The 20,136-nt window shown below is 52.8% G+C and overlaps 1 protein-coding gene and 2 pseudogenes across 1 annotated transcript; 2 read left to right on the forward strand and 1 right to left on the reverse strand.

Moving 5' to 3' along the window:
- The first annotated feature begins 16,667 nt into the window (after positions 1 to 16,667).
- LOC145389481 (histone H2A) lies at positions 16,668 to 17,039 on the forward strand. The gene has a single exon (XM_080264774.1). It carries the CDS (start codon positions 16,668 to 16,670, stop codon positions 17,037 to 17,039), a length of 372 nt encoding a protein of 123 aa, XP_080120900.1.
- Positions 17,040 to 18,817: 1,778 nt separating this feature from the next.
- Positions 18,818 to 19,130, reverse strand: LOC145419039 (histone H4-like; annotated as a pseudogene).
- A 423-nt stretch (positions 19,131 to 19,553) lies between these two features.
- LOC145419075 (histone H3-like) lies at positions 19,554 to 19,965 on the forward strand (annotated as a pseudogene).
- Positions 19,966 to 20,136: the final 171 nt, after the last annotated feature.

The raw sequence follows: 20,136 nt of genomic DNA on the forward strand, positions 1-20,136 counted from the left end.
AGTCGTCCCCCAGAGGGGCTGCTTCGAAGGTAGCCAAGATCAAGGCTCGGCCACCCCGCACCCTAGCGGCCGGCTCTCCTCATCTTCCATCGGCCCCCTTGGTACCTTCTTTGATGCCAGTGGGTCGGGAGTCAGAGGAGGTTCGCCTCCGTCTGTCTCCGGACCCCAGGACGGTGCCTACCTCAGGGTCCTCCAGTGGAACTGCGCAGGAGCAATAAGTAAGCTCCCCCTCCTGCAAGAGGCGGCCAACAGGGATCAACCACACGTTATTCTCCTGCAGGAAACCTTGTTGACTGAGAGCTCCCGGTTTCGTTTGGCAGGATACACCTCCTATCTCCTCCCTCGTGAACGCGGTGTAGCTCAGGGTTGTGCCGTTCTGGTTAGGGACCACATCGGTTCTGCAGTCTGTGAGCCTCCCTACTGTGGGACTGGTGTTGAGGTCCAGGGCGTGATCCTTCAATTGGCGGGGTCACCCCTCACTGTATTTAATGTATATCGTGGCCGAGATGCCTCTCTGGAGTTGGGGGACTTGTTCTCCCAGGCTACCAGGGGCCCTGTGTTCATTGGAGGCGACTTCAATGCTCACCACGATATGTTTTCCTCGCCTCTCAAGACCAACGAGGCTGGTCGGCACATCTCTGTAGTTCTGGAGGAGATGGGAGGTGTCTCCCTGCTGAATGACATCGATGAGGCTACTCATATTAGAGGAGGTCGACTAGACCTCGCCTTCGTTTCCACCCCCCTCGCAGGTTCGGCAACGTGGTCACTCCATCCCCACCTCATGAGTGACCACTATGCTGTTGTGGTTGATCTACCTTTGGCTCCCCTTCCTCCACCCGGGTCGCCTCCTCAGAGGTGGGATATTAGCAGGGCGGACTGGGCAGCCTTTGACAGGGCTCTCACTCTTGCCTTCTCATCTGCCCCTGCATCAGACCTCGAGGATCGAGCAGAGCAAGTTGCTCATGCTTTTAGGCAAGCAGCATCTCTTGCTATCCCGATACAGCAGCGCTTTGCGGGGTGCTACCGGGATGGCTGGTTCTATTGTGACAGGGTCAGGGAGTTGAATCGGAGGCTGAATGCAGCTCGCATGAACAGTACCGGCGGCGCCGCCCGCCGTGCCGCCGGTGCCTGTCTGCCGTGTCTCGCCATGTCCTCGCGGAGAAGCGCCGCCTTAGGGAGGAGGCGTGGATTAGGTGGTGTCGTACCCTTGATTCTCACTCCACACTCCGTGAGATGTGGAGGAGAATCAGGTCCATCTCCGATCCACGTCCCTCCCGTCCACCTTCTCACCCTGATCCTGTCGCAGAGGCCAGCCGTCTGGCTCAGCACTTTGCAGACCGCTCTGCCTCCTGCAATCTCCCGCGGTCCATCTTGGCCATTCAGGAGCAGCTGTCCGCCTCTCGTGTTGAGGCTATTCAGGCGGCCTGTGACCGTCCTGATCCAGCTGATTGCCCCATCACTAGTGGGGAGCTGCTGGCAGCTTTGCAGCGTAGATCGGACACTGCTCCAGGCCTTGATGGGCTGACTTATTCCATCCTGTCGCATGCGGGAGATTGTGGTACAGAACGGCTCCTTGCTCTGCTCAACCTCTCGTGGTCTGCGGGGCGTCTGCCGAGGTCGTGGAAGACTGCTGTCATCCACCCCATCCCGAAGCCTAACAATCCTGGTGCCATGCGCCCCATCTCGCTGCTCAGCTGTATTGCCAAGACGGCTGAGAGGGTTGTGCGGGCGCGTCTGGCATGGAGGTTAGGTCCGCTTCACCAGAGGATATTTGCCTATCATCCAGGCAGAAGTGCCTCTCACTGCCTTGCATCTCTCCTCGGTGAACTTCGGGGTGGAGTGGGGATGGCGGTCTTCCTTGACCTTGAGAAAGCTTTTGAGTTGGCGAGCCCCAAAGTCATACTCCAGGCTCTTGCAGACAAGGGAGTGGGTGGCAAGCTCTTGTCATGGCTTGCGGACTTTTTTAATGAACGTGCTGCGGGGGTCCGCTTCCAGGGGCAGCTCTCCTCCTTTCACACCCACCTAAACGGCACCCCCCAGGGGAGTGTCTTGAGCCCTCTCCTCTTCAATGTCCTCATGGAGGGGCTCCTTACTGAGGACTATGGGCGAGGCGTTACCCTCCTGTGCTATGCCGATGATCTGGCCCTCGTCATAGCCAGGAGGGATTGTTACACACAGGCAAACATTGCACTTCCACGGCTATATCGTAAATGTGCGGAGCTGGGCCTAAAAATAAACTTCGGTAAAACCAAATGCATGCCCTTTGGCCTTAGGCCTCCCTGCTTTCCTCTTCTGCTTGGTGGCCACCAGCTGTCTCTCGTGGCAGTGCACACGTATCTTGGAGTGCGACTGGACAGCAACCTCACTTTCGAGAGCCACGTCAGGTACTTGCGCGAGCGGGCGAAGACACGTCTGTCTGCTCTTCGCTCCCTCTCAAAGAAGAGTTTGGGGGCCTCTTTTTATGTGCTGCGCACGTTCTACATCCACGCTATAAGGTCTTTGGTGGACTATAGTGCCATCTGCCTGACGGGTCTTGCCCCAAGTGTTTCTCAGTCTCTGGAGGTCGTGCAGAATGAGGCTCTGCGCATCATTCTGCATGCACCTCCTTGGACCAGACTGGTGAATCTGCGAGTGGAGGGCGGTTTCCCATCGTTGAAAAGCCGAATTATGCTCCGGGCTGTAGCAACCTCTCTGCAACTTGTGCACCGCAGGCCACATCTCCCAGTCTCTTATCTTCTGAAGCGGCTTCTGTCACGCCCTCCTGACCCGGCCCCGGGCGGGACTGGGCCCGTGCCACGGTTGCTATGCTACATAGTATTGGTGCTGCTGACGATATATGCCAGGTCCCTGACTCGCCCTTCAATGGGTTCGAGGAACCACCACCTTGGGAGCCTCCCCTTTTCCGGTGTGTTTACCCAGCGGGTGGAAAGCCTCGAAATACCATCCCAGCACTCCTCCGTCAGGATAGTCTCCGCCGGGTAGCTGCTCTGGGGTCTGCGGGGTCAGCAGTTTATTATACTGATGGCTCAGTGGCAGCTGATGGCACTGCTGGAGCGGCCTTTGTTTTTGGCGACATGGTGGAGTCTTGGCGGGTGTCCCAGGGGGCGTCTCCCTTCCAGGCAGAGCTCGCTGCTATTCTGGGAGCTTTACGGCATGCAAACAACCGCCGATATTGCCGTGTGGTTATTCATACAGACTCGCTCTCATCTATTATGCGCCTTCGCTCCTTCTCCCTCAAAGACAACATCTTTTTGTTATCCTCCATATACACCGTAGCTTCTCTCCTCGTCCGTGGGGAAGCCACGATCATCCTTCACTGGCTTCCAGGTCATGTTGGCATCTTGGGGAATGAGATGGCAGATGAGGCTGCGCGCTCTGCCAGTACTCTTCCTGCTGTCACTTTCCCACTCTGCAAAAGCCAGGCTCAAATCATTAGATCTTTCGCTGTGACTATTGGACATCAATCAGTGGAAGAACATAGGCTATGTGTGGCTGAAGGCTCACGCTCTGCCACTTGGTATGCCAGTGCCACTTCTTATTCGCCTGTGCAGCCCTATGGAGCTTACCAAATCGTCTGCTAGTGAGGCTGCGGCGTTTACGTTTGGGATACTTATGCTATAAACAGATAAAGGGAGTGGCCCCAGACCCTTGTGAACACTGCTTAGAGAGGTCGGAGGAGCCTCTACTGCACTATCTATTGAATTGCCCTGTGACTTCTGCTCTCAGGTCTCTCCCTCGTGGGGCATACGTCCCATCAGAAGATGAGGTGAGGGATGCCGCTGGCATAGTTGCCCGTGCTCCTATTTCTCTATTACTTCGGGTAGTAAGTCGCTACCCTCCGCCACGATAATGTAGATGCGCGTGCATAGCGCAACTGTGACGGGCTCACATGTTTGCCCGTGTCCCAGTACGTCCTGGGACGAATATCCCAACAACAACGCAACAACGGCGGGTGACCACTCCTAGCTCTGACTCTGTCGGGTGAGGAGGTCTGGCCGATTTCGCTCGAGGTGTGAACACTGTTTCATTCACTCTTGACGATTTTCGCCTGTTTTGCCTCGTTTTTTGCCAGTTTAGACTTAGTCTCTGGCACTGAGGAAGCTTTTCTTTTGCTTTCCAGGTTTTTTCTGTGACTTAGTCTCAGATTGCCTGGGTGTGAGTGGGAGTGTGTGTGTGTTTGTGACTGAGTGTGTGGGTGTGTGTGTGTGTGTTTTTTTTTTTTTTTTTTTTTTTTTTTTTTGCCTGCCGTTAGTGTACCTCACCGTAGTACGACGCCGAACCCTGAAGGGGTGCCGTTAGGGCACTTCCATGAAGGGGGGCCATTAGGGCCTGGTTATAGGAGGCAGTGAGGGCGGCTCTGTTAGAGTAGGGAAGACCCGAAAGGGGCAGTGGCGGGGCCTCCCATCGCCCTTTAGAGGGCGGGGAGCATAGGTTGCCCGTCACTGTAGGGACCTGGCCTCTTTTTCTGTATTTTGTTTGCTTGTGATTTTTGAGTGGTTGTGTGTGTGAGGTGTATGTGCGTGGGTGTGTGTGTTTTGACTGAGTTTTTTGGCCTGCTCCGGTGAGCACCATGAAGGGATCCAGCATCCCTAGGTCCCACGGGCATTCCCGCCTCCCGCTTCCTCATTCGAGGCCCTCCATCCCGTGCCCTGCCACAGGCACGAAGAGAGAGCGTCACTGCTCGGACTCGAGCTCTCGCTCCTCAGCTCACGAGGCAGCTTGTGCAAACCCCTCCACACCTAAATTTCCGGGAGTGGTACCTCGCTCGCGAGGTGACTCTACCCGCTCGGCTAAGGCAGCCCGCCGACATGAGGCTATGGAGGAGGTTGCACCTGCTCCACCATCTCTCTCTTCCACCAGGGGCACTTCGGAGGCTCCTGCTGCGACTCAGCTCTCCCCCTCTGCAGATCCCACTCTGCATCTAGATGAGGGTTCACCCCCGTGGTACGGAAGGGATCGAGGCGTGCTCGCCAGGGGAAACGGCCCTTCTCCGGCCAGTACGCACTGGGCCTCCCCTCAGGGATCCCTCTGCTGCCCGTCCCTCCGTGTCCGTAGCTGTGCGTCCGCCTCCCCGCTCTGCATTTCCAGCTTTCCGTGTGCCGGTACAGGACGGCCATGCGACGAGCTACGACGCCGTGGCTGCACTAGAGCGTCACCTGCCAGGGCTACGCTGCTCCAACCTGATAGGTCGAGATGGCAGCTCGGTGTTGGTGCCGAAGGACGAGGGAGCCTACGACCTCTTGAGATCAGCTATGCAGGACGAGGCCTGCCCTGTGAAACTAGTCGAGCTGACGCCCGGCCAACAGTCGACGAAGGCAGTTGTCATGGGCTACCCCTTGAGAATGCCTTTGGAGATCCTCCTTCACCACCCTCAGGTCGAGGAGGCGACCCGCTGCCAGAAAACGCGGACCCGGGAAGAGACTCGTCAGGTCGTTGTTACCCTGCGGGGTCCTCTGATCCCGTCCATCGACCCTAGGGAACTGGGGAACATATCACCTTCGCCCCTTCACCCCGGAGCCTCTCCGTTGCTACCGCTGCCTTGGCGCTACGGGCACCACCGTGCCAACTGCAACCGCCCCGTCATCTGCGGCATGTGCAGTGGCGGCCACGACACACGGCCGGAGTGCCTCCAGCGGTACAAGGAGAAAAAACCGGTTGCGGCCAAGTGCCCCAACTGCTCCGGGCGACACCACGCCTGGCACCCCAGCTGCCCCGCGAGGGTTCACCGAGTGAACCAGGGTCGGGAGAGGCAGGTAGCGTTTGTGCAGGAGAACCAGGCCGCCAGCGCTACTCCAGCTCCCCCTGGCACTTTCATCTGGGGCCAACAGCGCCGCCCTCTCATCCAGCGCCCACCACCTCTCAGCGACCAGGAGTTCCCTCCATTGCCCTCAGCTCTGACTGTGGTCCAGACCACAGCAGAAGTCCACCGCCAGCAGCCACCTGTATCGCCAGCACTTCCACCTGTAGAGACCTCCCAGCCACTGACTGTTCTGCCACCAGTGCCAGGCTCCACACCCAGTCCACCAACCGCTCCTGCTCCTCCAGTGATCTCATTCACAACGGAGGAGCTCAGGACCTTTGCCACGGAGCTGGCGCTGACCCTTGCGAAGACAATAGCGTCAACCCTCGACATCCCTCTCCCAACCGAGCCTCTTGCCGAAGCTGCCAATCGCCTGGTGGACCGGGCGATAGAGAGGAAGATGGCGAGCCTAGGTGCTCCTCTGTCCCCTCGCCGCCCAGCTCGTTCGGCAGGGCGACCCCGTCCCACACTGCACAGGACAGCTCGCCCGTCCAAGAGGGTCAAGCCACGACCTCCCAATGCTCTGTCTTCCACCACACAGCTGCCTCGTCAGCGTCATCTTTTGGGGAAAACCCTAACACCATCAGGGTCCAAAGTGATGGAGAGGGCCTCACCACTGCTGCAGGAGAACGACCGCCCGCAACTGTCGCCGGACGGCCAGTAGAGCCGCTCTCTCAGGGCTCCTCCAGTGGAATTGCTTGGGAGCACGGAGCAAGCTCCCCCTTTTGCAGGAAGCGGCCGCCAAGGACCGCCCTGATGTCATTCTCCTGCAGGAGACCTTGCTCTCAGGCAATTCCACTTTCCATCTCTCAGGATACATCACCCATCTCCTCCCGTATATTCGTGGCGTTACACGGGGATGTGCCGTTCTGGTCCGGGACCACATCGCGTGCACGGATTGTGAGCCCCCTCCCTTTCTGTGGACCTGATGTGGAGGTTCAGGGCGTGGTTCTCCATCTGGCGACGTCGCCCCTGACGGTGTACAATGTATACCGGAGCCAGAGGAGCACCCTGGAGTTGGGGGAACTTTCTCCCAAGCTGCCAGGGGAGCTGTGTACATTGGGGGCGACTTCAATGCCCACCACGCCCTGCTCTCTTCGCCTCTTCGGCCCAACGATGCAGGACGACACATCTCTTTAATACTGGAGGAGGTGGGTGATGTTTCCCTACTAAACGACACCACCGAGGCCACACACATTGACGGGGGCGCCTGGACTTGGCGTTTGTGTCCTCCCCCCTTGCGGGCTCGGCAACATGGTCGCTGCACCGACACCTCGCCAGTGATCATTTTGCCCTAGAGGTCACTTTGCCAACTGCTCCACTCCCACCGACGCCGCCCCCTCCTTTGCGGTGGGACTTCCGTAGGGCCGACTGGGCGGCTTTTGCACAGGCCTTAGCTGGGGCCTTTGCTGCATCTCCTCCCGCCTCAGACCTCGAGAGCCGAGCAGAACAGGTGGCGAGTATTTTTTCACAGGCTGCCTCTCTTGCTATCCCCCTGCAGAGTCGATCCGCGAGGTGCTATCAGGACGGCTGGATTTACTGCGACAGGGTCAAGGAATTGAACCGAGCGGCTAAATGCAGGGCTGCACGTCAGGCAGTACCGACGGCGTCGCACATCGCCACACCGTCGGTACCTGGTGGCTGTCACGCGACACGTCACCACAGAGAAACGCCGCCTCAAGGAGGAGGCGTGGATTGAATGGTGTCGTACCCTAGATGCTCACTCCACACTCAGGGAGATGTGGAGGAGAATCAGGTCCATCTCCGATCCACGTCCTCCCTCGGCCGCCCTCGCATCCTGATCCTGCCGCAGAGGCCAGCCGCCTCGCTCAGCACTTCAGCGGATCGCTCTGCTTCAAGCAATCTCCCGCAATCCGTCCAGATCCTGCAGGCTCAGCTATGCACCGCTCGTGCCACGGCAGTTCAGGCTGCCTGTGATAGGCCAGACCCAGCTGATTGTCCCATCACCAGCGGGGAGGTCCTAAAGCACTGCACCACAGGGAGACTCTGCGCCTGGACTGGACGGAATCACATATTCCCTCCTGTCACACGCTGGGGATAGCGGCAGCGGCGCCTAGTTGATCTGATCAACCTCTCGTGGTCTGAGGGCGTCTGCCAAGGTCGTGGAAGGCGGCTGTTATTCACCCGATTCCCAAGCCTCATGATCCTACCGCCATGCGCCCCATCTCCCTCCTTAGCTGTATCGCTAAAACGGCTGAGAGGGTTGTGCGGGCTCGTCTCGCTTGGCGGCTGGGACCACTGCACCCAAGGATCTTCGCATACCACCATGGTAGGAGTGCCACTCACTGCCTCGCGTCTTTCCTTGGGGAACTGAGAGGGGAAAGGGGATGGCCGTCTTCCTCGACCTGGAAAAGGCTTTTGAACTAGCCAGCCCTACGGTTATTTTGGCTGCCCTTGCAGACAGGGGTGTGGGAGGCAGGCTTTTATCCTGGATCAGGGACTTCTTTGCGGATCACTCTGCAGGGGTCAGATTCCAGGGGCACCTCTCACACTTTTGCACACATTTTAATGGCACGCCCCAGGGGAGCGTACTAAGCCCCCTCCTGTTTAATATCCTTATGGAGGGGCTCTTAACCATCGATTATGGGCCTGGCGTCACCCTCCTCTGTTATGCAGACGATCTTGCCCTCATTTTTACTAGACGGGATTGTTTTCGACAGGCAGACTTGGCCCTTTCTCGGCTCCATGCCAAGTGTGCCGAGTTAGGCCTAAAAATTAACATCCTGAAGACCAAGTGCCTGCCATTTGGACTCCGCCCCCCAGACTTTCCACTGCTACTCGGTGGCCATCAGCTCTCCATGGTCACTGCACATCGGTACTTGTGGGTCTGTCTTGACACGGGTCTCAACTTTTCCTGCCATGTTCGGTACCTGAGGGAGCGTGCATCCACCGCATGGCTGCTCTCCGCTATCTGTCCAGGCGGATTTTTGGTGCATCATATTCCGTCCTAATGAATTTTTATATACACGCAGTCCGATCCTTTTTGGAATACAGCGCCATCTGCTTTACGGGCATTGCTCCGCCAGTCGCTAGATCTCTGGAGGTCATCCAGAATGATGCCCTCCGCATTATGCTGGAGTGCTCCACGCTGGACCCGACTGGTCAATCTGCGTATTGAGGGTGGGCTGCCGTCTCTGGCCCATCGCATTGTGTTGCGAGCGGCAGTAGTCACCCTGAAGCTGATCCAGTGCCTGCCTCACCTGCCTGTCTCTGCCCTCCTAAAACGCCTTCTCTGCCGCCCACCCGAGCCGGCCCCTCAAGCGTGACTGGGCCCGCACCACGGCCGCTGCCATCCATGGTTTGGGAGCTGCTGCGAGCCTCTGTCAAGATCCCGACTCTCCCTTTCCTGGATACGTTGATCCACCGCCATGGGATCCTCCCTTTTTAATATTTTTGGTCCATCGGAGGCTAAACCCCGCTCCTTGATTCCAGCACTCCTTCGCCAGGAGGGTCTCAGTAGGGTGGCAGCTCTGGCCTCACCAGACTCAGCCATCTACTACACTGATGGCTCTGTTTCCCCTAATGGCGCAGCTGGAGCGGCCTTTGTCTCTGGGCAAATAGTGGAAGCTTGGCGACTCTCTTCAGGTATCTCCGCTTTCCAGGCGGAACTTGCTGCCATCCTGGGTGCTTTGCGTCATGCTCACCACCATCGTCGCAATCGAGTCATAATCCACACAGACTCTCTTTCCTCCATTCAGAGATTACGATCCTTCTCGCTGCATGACAACGTCTTTCTCCTCACAGCGATTCATACATTTGCGTCACTCCTTGTCCATAGGGGCGCAATAATTAACCTTCACTGGCTTCTGGGACATGTGGGAATTAGTGGCAACGAGCGTGCTGATGATGCAGTGCGCTCAGCTTGCGATCTCCCAGACATCACATTCCCATTACGCCCTAGTCCCTCGCACCTCATCCGCACTCTCACTGCCACCATAGGAAGACTATCCCTAGAGGACCATCAACTCTGGGTCACGGAGGGCTCTTGCTCTGCAAAATGGTATGCTACTGCCACGTTGTATTCCCTTCTGTCGTTCCCCCCAGGACTACCTAATTTTATTGTAGTCCGGCTTCGAAGATTGCGTCTTGGGTTTCTTTGCTACAAGCAAATTAGGGGTATGGAGCCAGACCCGTGTGAACATTGCTTGGCCAGCTGTGAGGAGCCCCTTTTGCATTATCTTCTGGACTGCCCAGCCACCACCAGGCTCAGGTCTGAGCTCGACTCAGCCCTAGCCCGAACTGGTGATATCTTTAGGGACGCTGCTGGCATTGTTGCCCATGCTCCACTTAAAATATTACTTACTACGGTAAGGAATTACCCTCCACCTCGATAAAGCAAGTTCGCGCAAGTAGTGCGCACCTGTGACGGGCTCTCTGTTTGCCCGTGTCCCAGGAAACTGGGACGAATATCTCACAAACACAACAAGGCGGGTGACGCATTAGTCTTCTCCTGAAGGTCCTACTCAGGCGACGACGACGAAGATTATACTACCATGTCCGGACGTGGCAAGGGAGGCAAGGTGAAGGGAAAGTCCAAGTCCCGATCTAGCAGGGCTGGGCTCCAGTTCCCCGTCGGCAGGATCCACCGTCTCCTTCGTAAAGGCAATTACGCCGAGCGTGTGGGTGCTGGTGCCCCCTTCTACTTGGCTGCAGTCATGGAGTACCTAGCAGCTGAAGTGCTTGAGCTGGCTGGCAACGCAGCCCATGACAACAACAAGACTCGTATCATTCCCCGTCACCTGCAGTTGGCTATCCGTAATGACGAGGAGCTCAACAAGCTCTTCTCTGGCGTCATCATCGCCCAGGGAGGTGTCCTGCCTAACATCCAGGCTGTGCTGCTCCCCAAGAAGACAGAGAAGAAGTAAACACTTCCAAGAAATTCTTCTTCTTCACCTCCATCGGCTCCTTTAGGAGCCACATTCGTTTCTTGAGAGAGAATAGACTTTGGCATTGCCCAACATCATCTTTGTGGATGGATGAATGTGTTGGTATACTGTATGTATGTGCGTATAATGTGGTATGTGTTGAATGGTGGCATATGTCTGTGGCTATATTTATGTTCGGTTGGATGTAAGAAGCTACTGACATCAGTGAAGGTCGATTAATAATATTATTATTCCCACTACTACATAGCGTCTTGTCCCGTTCCCAACTGCACCTACATAATACTGTACTGTATAATTATGCCTCCTAAATAAATGCCTGGCCGGGTGGATGAATGAAAACACAAGGTGATGATGGCTATTCTCCCACCATCGAAGGAATGGACAAAGTCGTTCAGTGACAGAGGATATGGTGATGTATACAACAGTATATATATTATCCGTGTGGTGACGACCATGGTGGATTTAACACCCCGAAATAGCAATAATGGTAATAATGAAGAAAATACTATTCATTCATTTCTCTCGTCATTAGTAGTATTGCAACAACTAGTTACTACAAAAAAAAAAAAAAAAAAAAAATACCACCACCATCTATCTCTTCATCCATCCATCCATCCATCATCATCATCATCATCAAGATTAATAATAATATTAAAAATCATCATCATCAGCTGCAGCAGCCATCGAACTGCGAGCTCCGGTAGAGGCCTGCATAGTGAAACTGTTGGGAGGCGAGTGTCAGCCACCTTGTCAACCACCTCTTCTATATAATGAACTAGCGGTCGTGCAAGTACCAACCGGATCCATTTAAATTTGATTTCAGGCCTCGGCGGTTGTATGGCGGTTGATGCAATGCTTGTACGATGGGTGATTGGTGGGTTTTGGCACTTAGAGAAAACGGCCGTGACAGCGACAAATTCAAGAGATAACTTGTTCATATGCAGAGGCCCCTCACCTCGATCGAAAGAAATCTCGGCCCTTTTCAGGGCCAAAACCCTTCTTCAAAGAGAGATGATGACAGACCCTCAGTTTAGGTTTCCATATATCAGCTCTTGCTTTTCCGCAGCGAAGCATGCTCTCTCTCTCTCTCACACACACACACACACACACACACACACAGACGAATGAACTCCAATACTTACATACAGACATGCATTCATTCATCCTCTTTTTTTTTTTTTTCAATCATTTACTTTTTTTTTTTTTTTTTGAAGAGGGGGAATATTTGCCTATTCGTTTATTTCTTTTCTTGATGTGTTGTTCACGTCGCAGTTTTTGTTTTCGTTATTTGCCTGTTTCTTTTACTTACTCATCGCTTCACTCACGCCCTCATAAAGGTACACAGGTTGGCACAACGAGAAAGGCATTCCCGCTGCATATTAGGAAATGCTCTCTATCCGGCATGAACGCACGGTGAATTCTTCAGTTACTATGCTGGAAAAAAAAAGAAAAAGTGAACCTGAACCCATCGATTTTCGCCTGCAGTTGTGCGCGTGTATGTATGTTTATACTGTACCTATGTATTTGTGTGTCTTTGTGAGCATGTATGTCTGTGTGTACGGACGTATGAGGACACACACACACACACACACACTTACGGAGGAATGAACTGTACTTATATACTTACATACATGCATTCATTCATTCATCCTTTTTTCAATCATTCATTTACTTTTTTGGGGGGAGGGGGAACTTGCCTATTCGTTTATTTATTTTGTTGATCTGTTGTTCACGTCGCAGGTTTTGTAGTCGTTATTTGCCTGTTTCGTTTACTTCCTGATTGATTCACTCACGCCCTCATAAACGTACACAGGCTTGCACAAAGAGAAAGGCATTCCCGCTGCATATTAGGAGATGCTCTGTACCCGTCATGAAGGTTTGACAGTGACCACGAACCCACGGTAAATCCTTCAGTTACTATACTGAGAAAAAAAAAAAAAAAAAAAAAGTGAACCTGAACCCATCGATTTCTACCTGCAGTTGTGCGTGTGTATGTATGTATGTTGTATGTTTATACTGTACGTATGTGTATGTGTGTGTCTTTGTGAGCATGTATGTCTGTGTGTACGGATGTATGAGGGCTTGTGTGTACAGTATGTGAGCATGACTTAGTGCGTACGTACATGTGTAGGTCACTGCGCACACAGTACAAATGTATTTGTGCACATGTGTTGTTGTATGTACAGTACCTACATATTATAGACTGACATGAATATGCATGATACGATGTCATGCATGTATTTACTGTACGCCTGTTGAGTGTGTGGGTTGGTACAGTCGGCCTAAGAAGTGCCGGCGGAGTATCCAGAAGTTTTCGGTCAGCGATAGTGTCCATACTCTTCCTTATATCTGTACGAGGTGAAACCTAATAGGTAAAATTGTTACAAAAAACAATAACTCCATGACCAGTTATCTGTATATTTCAAAATTATTGTAGGAAGCCGTTGGTTAGTTACGATCATAGGAATTCCTAAACGGAACAAACTGATATTTCACAACTGGCGCTCAGGAAGAGTCGGGAATAATTATTTTGTGGAGTTCAAATCTAGCATGGTAGCAGGCAGTGATTTTTGGGTAGCGTAAGACTGAACAAAAGCGAACTTCAATAAACATTGGAAATGATTAATGATTATTTATAAAATAATAATTTCCGTTACAATACGAGGGAATAATTTCAAGTCATTTATTTCCGTTTCCAATGTCTCCATGGACGACGACAGAAAGCGGGAAGGAGGCGTAAGACAGTAAGCTATTTTAAATGTTTCGATCAACAAGCACGAAAGGAGATAACATTCACTCAAGGACATGCAGTTATTACACTGCCTTTGGCCAGTTTCCCATTAAGAAAAATCTCAGGATTATTTCATATAAGACAGAGGGCTATCGGTGGGAAAAAAAAAAAAAAATCGAAATTTGCCTACATTAGAGTCGGAGCTCCTTGGAGAATGCTACCTTCTGTCAGTGTCTGATATCCTCAGTGGATAATCGATTCGCAAGAGTAATAAAATGCAGAGGTTCATAAACCAAACATTGAGTTCAAAACTTCCAAATAAGCATTTTCTGTTCAGCAGGACATTAGAGTTTATAAAAAAAAAAAAAAAAATGACTGGGAGTTATAGGCGTACTGGCCACCGCGCGCGAAATTAATACATTTCACATTCATTCAAATCGGGAAAGATAACTAAGTGTTACCATCTAATATATCACTGCCTCCTGTTATTCATTTTACATCATTATTTGCGCGATATAATATATACGTTATTTGGCATGACGTGATGAAGGCATTGAATGTTAACCTTATATTCACTGTTTTCATAGAACGTATGGCAGTGGAGAGTGACCGAAGCAATCTGACTCTGTGCCGTCACTTCTTGGGACGACGGTACGTTGTTGTTGGTTCTCCAGATGAATAAGAAGGCCCGCACGCCCATATTTACTCTTTTATTTTGTCGCTATTGTTTTAACCCCCAGCCCTAGTTCAAAACATTTCGATTGTGCCTACGTGCCCATCCCAAACCACCGTTGCCGAAAAGAAAGAAAAAAATGAAAGGGAAAAAAAAAAAAAAAGCTGATAAACCAGAGTTCCTGAGAGGATAATTTGTAAGTCTGTCTTTCCCCTTTTTATCGAAAATCTTGTGGCTCCGATTGGAGCCGGAAATGTTGAAATGGCCAAGAGTGTAACCTCTCTACTTTGAGGAGGTGTACTTGGTGACAGCCTTGGTGCCTTCAGACACGGCGTGCTTAACCAGCTCCGCCAGGGGAGGAGCAAAGCCTGACGGCCGTCTGGATCTCTCCGGCTGGTGATGGTTGAACGCTTGTTGTAGTGTGCCAGCGCGTGAAGCCTCTGCAATAATGTGCTCGAAGATGGTCATTCACGAAAGAGTCTATGATAGACATCGCCTTGGAGGAAAACACCGGTGTCAGGGTGGACCTGCTTTAGCACTTTGTAGATGTAGATGCTGTAGCTCTCCTTCCTCCCACGCTTCTTCTTCTTGTCTCCACTTGGCAATGGCCTTCTGGGCCTTGCCGGCCTTCTTAGCGGCCTTTCCGGAGGTCTTGGGTGGCATGGCGGCGCCGAGTCAGACGGTATGTGCACTGCGGTGCGGGGAGGCGAGCGAGAGACTGAGTTCATATGGGGGCCGCGTTCGTTCGTTCGTTCGTTCGTTGAAGAATTCCCTGCACATATAGTGCAGGCCGAGACCATTAGCATTGGCCCGGTCAGTGGTGTATGGGCTGATTAAAAACAGTAAGTGGGGAGGACAGGACCTGGGGATTACCCAGCACACACGTCCTGTCTCTGGGCTTTGTGGTGTGTGTGTGAATTCGCGCTTTGCTGAAATCCTTATATGTGATTTCTGCTCCGATCGCAGCTCCGGCTTGACTGCCTCCTTCCCATTCGGCGGGTGGGGATGGGGTCGGGATCGGGAAGACGGGGTATTTAAAGAGGAAGGTCGCCCGCGGGCCGGGGGACTCACTTGGTCCAGTCCACCGTGCCAGCAAGTCTCGTAAGCGAGCTAGTGAATATTCTCCACTGCTGCTCCCGGCGGGACTTCATCATGGCTCGTCCATCTGCAGTCGCTTTCGATCCGTTGAGGGATGGGCATCCAACAGCCCTTCTAAGGAGTGCCTCGGTCAGTTCACCAGGAGTTTGAGCTCGTCCGCCTTGTTATCCCCGTGAAGGCCGACCACCCTCCCATCACGTGCCAATACCTTCACTGGGGTTGATGCTTTCGCCCCTCGCCGTTCGATCATTGTGAACTGGGCCTGACCTTGTATATCCACCTGCTCTCTTGGCGAAGTGGAGACGCTGGAGTTCAGTCTTTCACAGTCTCCGATGGGGGTTGAGGCCAGGGATGTCTCTGGGCCGGGGTGTAGCTGTGATCCTGAGCTCTGTCTTCTTTCATGGCCAAGCTCTTGTCCCTCTCCCGGCCTCCATGAACATCCGAGATGTGCCGGTCACGATTGTTGCCATGTGCATCGCAGTCGTCTGAGGCTTCACCTGGGGCTTCAGAGCGGCCCTGAGCTTGCTGCCTGCCTCCGGATTTTCGAGGATCTTGGCGCCGTGCATTGTCATCCCCGAGAGTATCGCTCACGATGTCCGTCCTGCCTCCATCATCAGAAGCGTCAGCCCCGTCCTCAGCAGCCTGTCCAACCTTCGCACAACACCCAGCGAAAACGGCTGCAGTTGGATGCTCCTCTTAACAGAGGGACTGCCACCATTCCCGACCATCCGCCATCGAACCTCGACCTCTCTTCAACTACTGATCACCGCGCCTTGCCTTGGTCTGCAGCTTCTCCGCCAGGAGGACACGGAGACCGTGTGTGACCCTCAGGCAATCCCTAGGTCCTGTCCTCCCCAAGGTTGACTTTAATCATGCCCATACCACCACTGACACGGGCACTGCTTCCCCTCTGCCACCAACTGAAACCATGAAGAAAAAGAAAAAGGGGAGAAGAACAAGAAGAGGAAGGCAGAACAACTAGCCCCCTACATCAACTCGACACTCGACCTGCCTGCACCCACCACCGCCACGAACGTCAGCCCTCAGGATCAAGCCAGAAAACGCATCCGAGACATCTTGCCACCCCTCCATCCCACCATCAATGAGCGTCTCGAAGCCTGCAATATAGTATGCAGGAAATCTTAGAACGAACGAGACGAACGGGCTACGGGGACAACACACTTCCCAAAGCCACTCGACGCCCTACTAAGACGTGTGTACTGGGTGCCATTCCCAACAGGAACAATGCCTGGAACAATTAATAGACACTCACCCCGACGATACAGCGATTATGGACTACATCTTTAACAAGCTCGAACATAGCATCTTCACTGACCGGGCTAATGTATGGCCCGGCCTGCACTATATGTGTAGGGAATCTTTCAAAAAAAAAAAAAAAGGGCCGGGGACGCATTAGTCTTCTCCTGAAGGTCCTACTACTCCAGCAGCAGCAGCAGCATGTCCGGACGTGGCAAGGGAGGCAAGGTGAAGGGAAAGTCCAAGTCCCGATCTAGCAGGGCTGGGCTCCAGTTCCCCGTCGGCAGGATCCACCGTCTCCTTCGTAAAGGCAATTACGCCGAGCGTGTGGGTGCTGGTGCTCCCGTCTACTTGGCTGCAGTCATGGAGTACCTAGCAGCTGAAGTGCTTGAGCTGGCTGGCAACGCAGCCCGTGACAACAAGAAGACTCGTATCATTCCCCGTCACCTGCAGTTGGCTATCCGCAATGATGAGGAGCTCAACAAGCTCCTCTCTGGCGTCACCATCGCCCAGGGAGGTGTCCTGCCTAACATCCAGGCTGTGCTGCTCCCCAAGAAGACGGAGAAGAAGTAAACGCTTCCAAGAAATCCTTCTTCTTCTTCACCTCCATCGGCTCCTTTAGGAGCCACATTCGTTTCTTGAGAGAGAATAGACTTTGGCATTGCCCAACAGCATCATCATCATCATCTTTGGGTATGGATGAATGTGTTGGTATACTGTATGTTTGTGTATGTGCCTATAACGTGGTATGTGTTGAATGCTGGCATGTGTCTGTGGCTATATTTACGTTCGGTTGCATGTAAGAAGCTACTGACATCAGTGAAGGTGGAGTAATGATAATAATAATAATAATATTATTATTCCCACTACTACATAGAGTCTTGTCCCGTTCCCAACTGCACCTGCATAATACTGTCCTGTATAATTATGCCTCCTAACTGCCTGGCCGGGTGGATGAATGAAAACATAGGTGATGATGATGATGGCTATTCTCCCACCATCGAAGGAATGGACAAAGTCGTTCAGTGGCAGAGGATATGGTGATGTATACAACAGTATATATATATATATATATATATATTAGTCGTGTGGTGACGACCATTGTGGATTTAACACCCCCAAATAAGAGCAATAATGAAGAAAATACTTATCATTCATTTCTCTCGTCATTATGAGTAGTATTGCAACAACTAGTTACTACACAATCAAAAACCACCACTACCACCACCATCTATTCATCCATCCATTCATTCATTCATCATCATCATCATCATCAAAGATTAATAATAATATTCAGCAGCACCACCACCACCAACCATCGAACTGGGAGCTCCGTGAACGCCTGATTAGTGAAACTGTTGGGAGGCGAGTGTCAGCCACCTTGTCAGCCACCTCTTCTATATAATGCACTAGCGGTCGTGCAAGTACCAATCGGATCCATTTAAATTTGATTTCAGGCCTCAGCGGTTGATGCAATGCTTGTACGATGGGTGATTGGTGGGTTTTGGTACTTAGAGAAAACGGCCGTGACAGCGACAAATTCAAGGGATAACTTGTTCATATGCAGACATTCTGTCTGTCTAACACTTAGGCATTCATATCATGCACCGTTTGTGGTGCCTCACCGACGTGACTGACTGTGTCTTCTTTACTCTAGGTGCATCCTTCAAGTGTGCTGCTGCTGCTCGTGCATATGAAGGCAGAAATACCTTGGATTAGTGGGATTTGCCTTCACGATTTACGGAGGCGACTCCCGGAGCGCAGCAGAGGAGATGCTCTCGCAACAGGATGGAAATTGCCCTGATAGGTATGGAGAAAGCTTTCCTGAAATGGGGGTGGGGGGGGGAGTAGACCAGAGGAACAGAGAAAGCAATGGCCCAGCAAAATAAGTGATAATGTATATGTATGCAGACGTCCATTTAAATTAGAAGATGTAGTAGCCAAATTGACAGTTGCCTAATCCCCCCCCCACCTTTTTTTTTTTTTTTTTTTTTTTTAACTGCCAGACAGAGAGAGAGAGAGAGAGAGAGAGAGGTTTGGTATGGTTCAGTTAGGTTATGGTTGGTTTGGTTTGGTTATGTTAGGTGTGGTAAGAGTTGGTCGGGTTGCATTACATGTTTTCATATCTGTTACATTAAAAGAAAGAGAGAGAGAGAGAGAGAGAGAGAGAGAGAAAATGGTGCTACCTAACCTGCTCAACGTCTGCATTTACTTATACTACTATGCCTTCATTCATTCTCTTTCACAGAAATTAGGTGTGGACCTCTAAAAGAGGTCCGGGGTTGCTGTTTATTGTGTGCTTTGCCGTGGCCAGGTGGAATAGTTGCCATGCAGTTATGCACGCCAGCCTCTTAGCCGCCGAAGCCGTAAAGGGTGCGCCCTTGCCTCTTCAGGGCGTACACCACGACCATCGCGGTCACCGTCTAACGCTATCCGTGCTCACTGTACGTGACAGCAACGCGAATCACGTTCTCGAGGAACACCTTGAGAACACCGCGGGTCTCCTCGTAGATCAGGCCCGAGATACGCTTCACGCCGCCACGACGAGCCAGACGACGGATGGCAGGCTTGGTGATGCCCTGGATGTTTTTCACGAAGCACCTTGCGGTGTCGCTTGGCGCCTCCCTTGCCCAGACCCTTGCCGCCTTTGCCTCGACCAGTCATAGTGTCTACAGCTGCTGCTACTGCTCCTCAGACCCAGTAGTAGTGAGTGTCCACTCCGCTCCCAGCACCAACAATGATGACGACCCCGCCTCGCCGACCACCCTTATATAACGCAGTGTCGGTCGTGCAAGTACGAACCTTATACACCTAACCTCGATTTCAGGCCCAGGCCCAACCCCAGCACACAGGAGGCCAATCCTAGAGAGGCGAAGAAGCCAGGTCACTCCACAGGGCATGCCAAATATTTAAAGCAAACCAGGAATGGCATAGAGAAAGCATGAACAGTAAAAAACCGCCATGTAAATAACACACCCGACCACTCACACGCCGCCAGTCCGGAGGCAGGCCACATAAAAAGCCGCTGCCAGGCGCGGCGCGCCAACACTCTCGCTCGTCTCACAGCTCCCTCCTCAGTCGCGCGCCATGGCTCGTACCAAGCAGACTGCACGTAAGTCCACTGGAGGCAAGGCCCCTCGCAAGCAGCTGGCCACCAAAGCCGCTCGCAAGTCCGCCCCTGCCACCGGCGGCGTCAAGAAACCCCACCGTTACAGGCCTGGCACTGTGGCCCTGCGTGAGATCCGTCGCTACCAGAAGAGCACTGAGCTGCTTATAAGGAAGCTGCCATTCCAGCGTCTTGTCCGTGAGATCGCCCAGGACTTCAAGACTGACCTGCGCTTCCAGTCCTCTGCCGTCATGGCTCTGCAGGAGGCGTCTGAGGCCTATTTGGTCGGTCTCTTTGAGGACACCAACTCTGTGTGCCATCCACGCCAAGCGTGTAACAATCATGCCTAAGGACATCCAGCTGGCCCGCCGCATCCGTGGCGAGCGCGCCTAAGGCGAGAGGCCCCCCACCTCCATCGAAAGAAATCTCGGCCCTTTTCAGGGCCAAAACCCTTCTTCAAAGAGAGATGATGACAGACCCTCCCTCAGTTTACGTTTGCATGTATCAGCTCTTGCTTTTCCGCAGCGAAGCATGCTCACACACGATTGAACTCCATTACTTACA

Source organism: Coenobita brevimanus, chromosome 117 (genome assembly GCF_032717465.1).
Source record: "Coenobita brevimanus isolate Jiangsu-jjx chromosome 117, ASM3271746v2, whole genome shotgun sequence".
Classification (NCBI taxonomy): Eukaryota; Metazoa; Arthropoda; class Malacostraca; order Decapoda; family Coenobitidae; genus Coenobita; species Coenobita brevimanus.

Excerpts from the sequence above, each read along its gene's own strand:
- LOC145389481 (XM_080264774.1), top strand. The coding sequence starts at position 16,668 with ATGTCCGGACGTGGCAAGGGAGGCAAGGTGAAGGGAAAGTCCAAGTCC.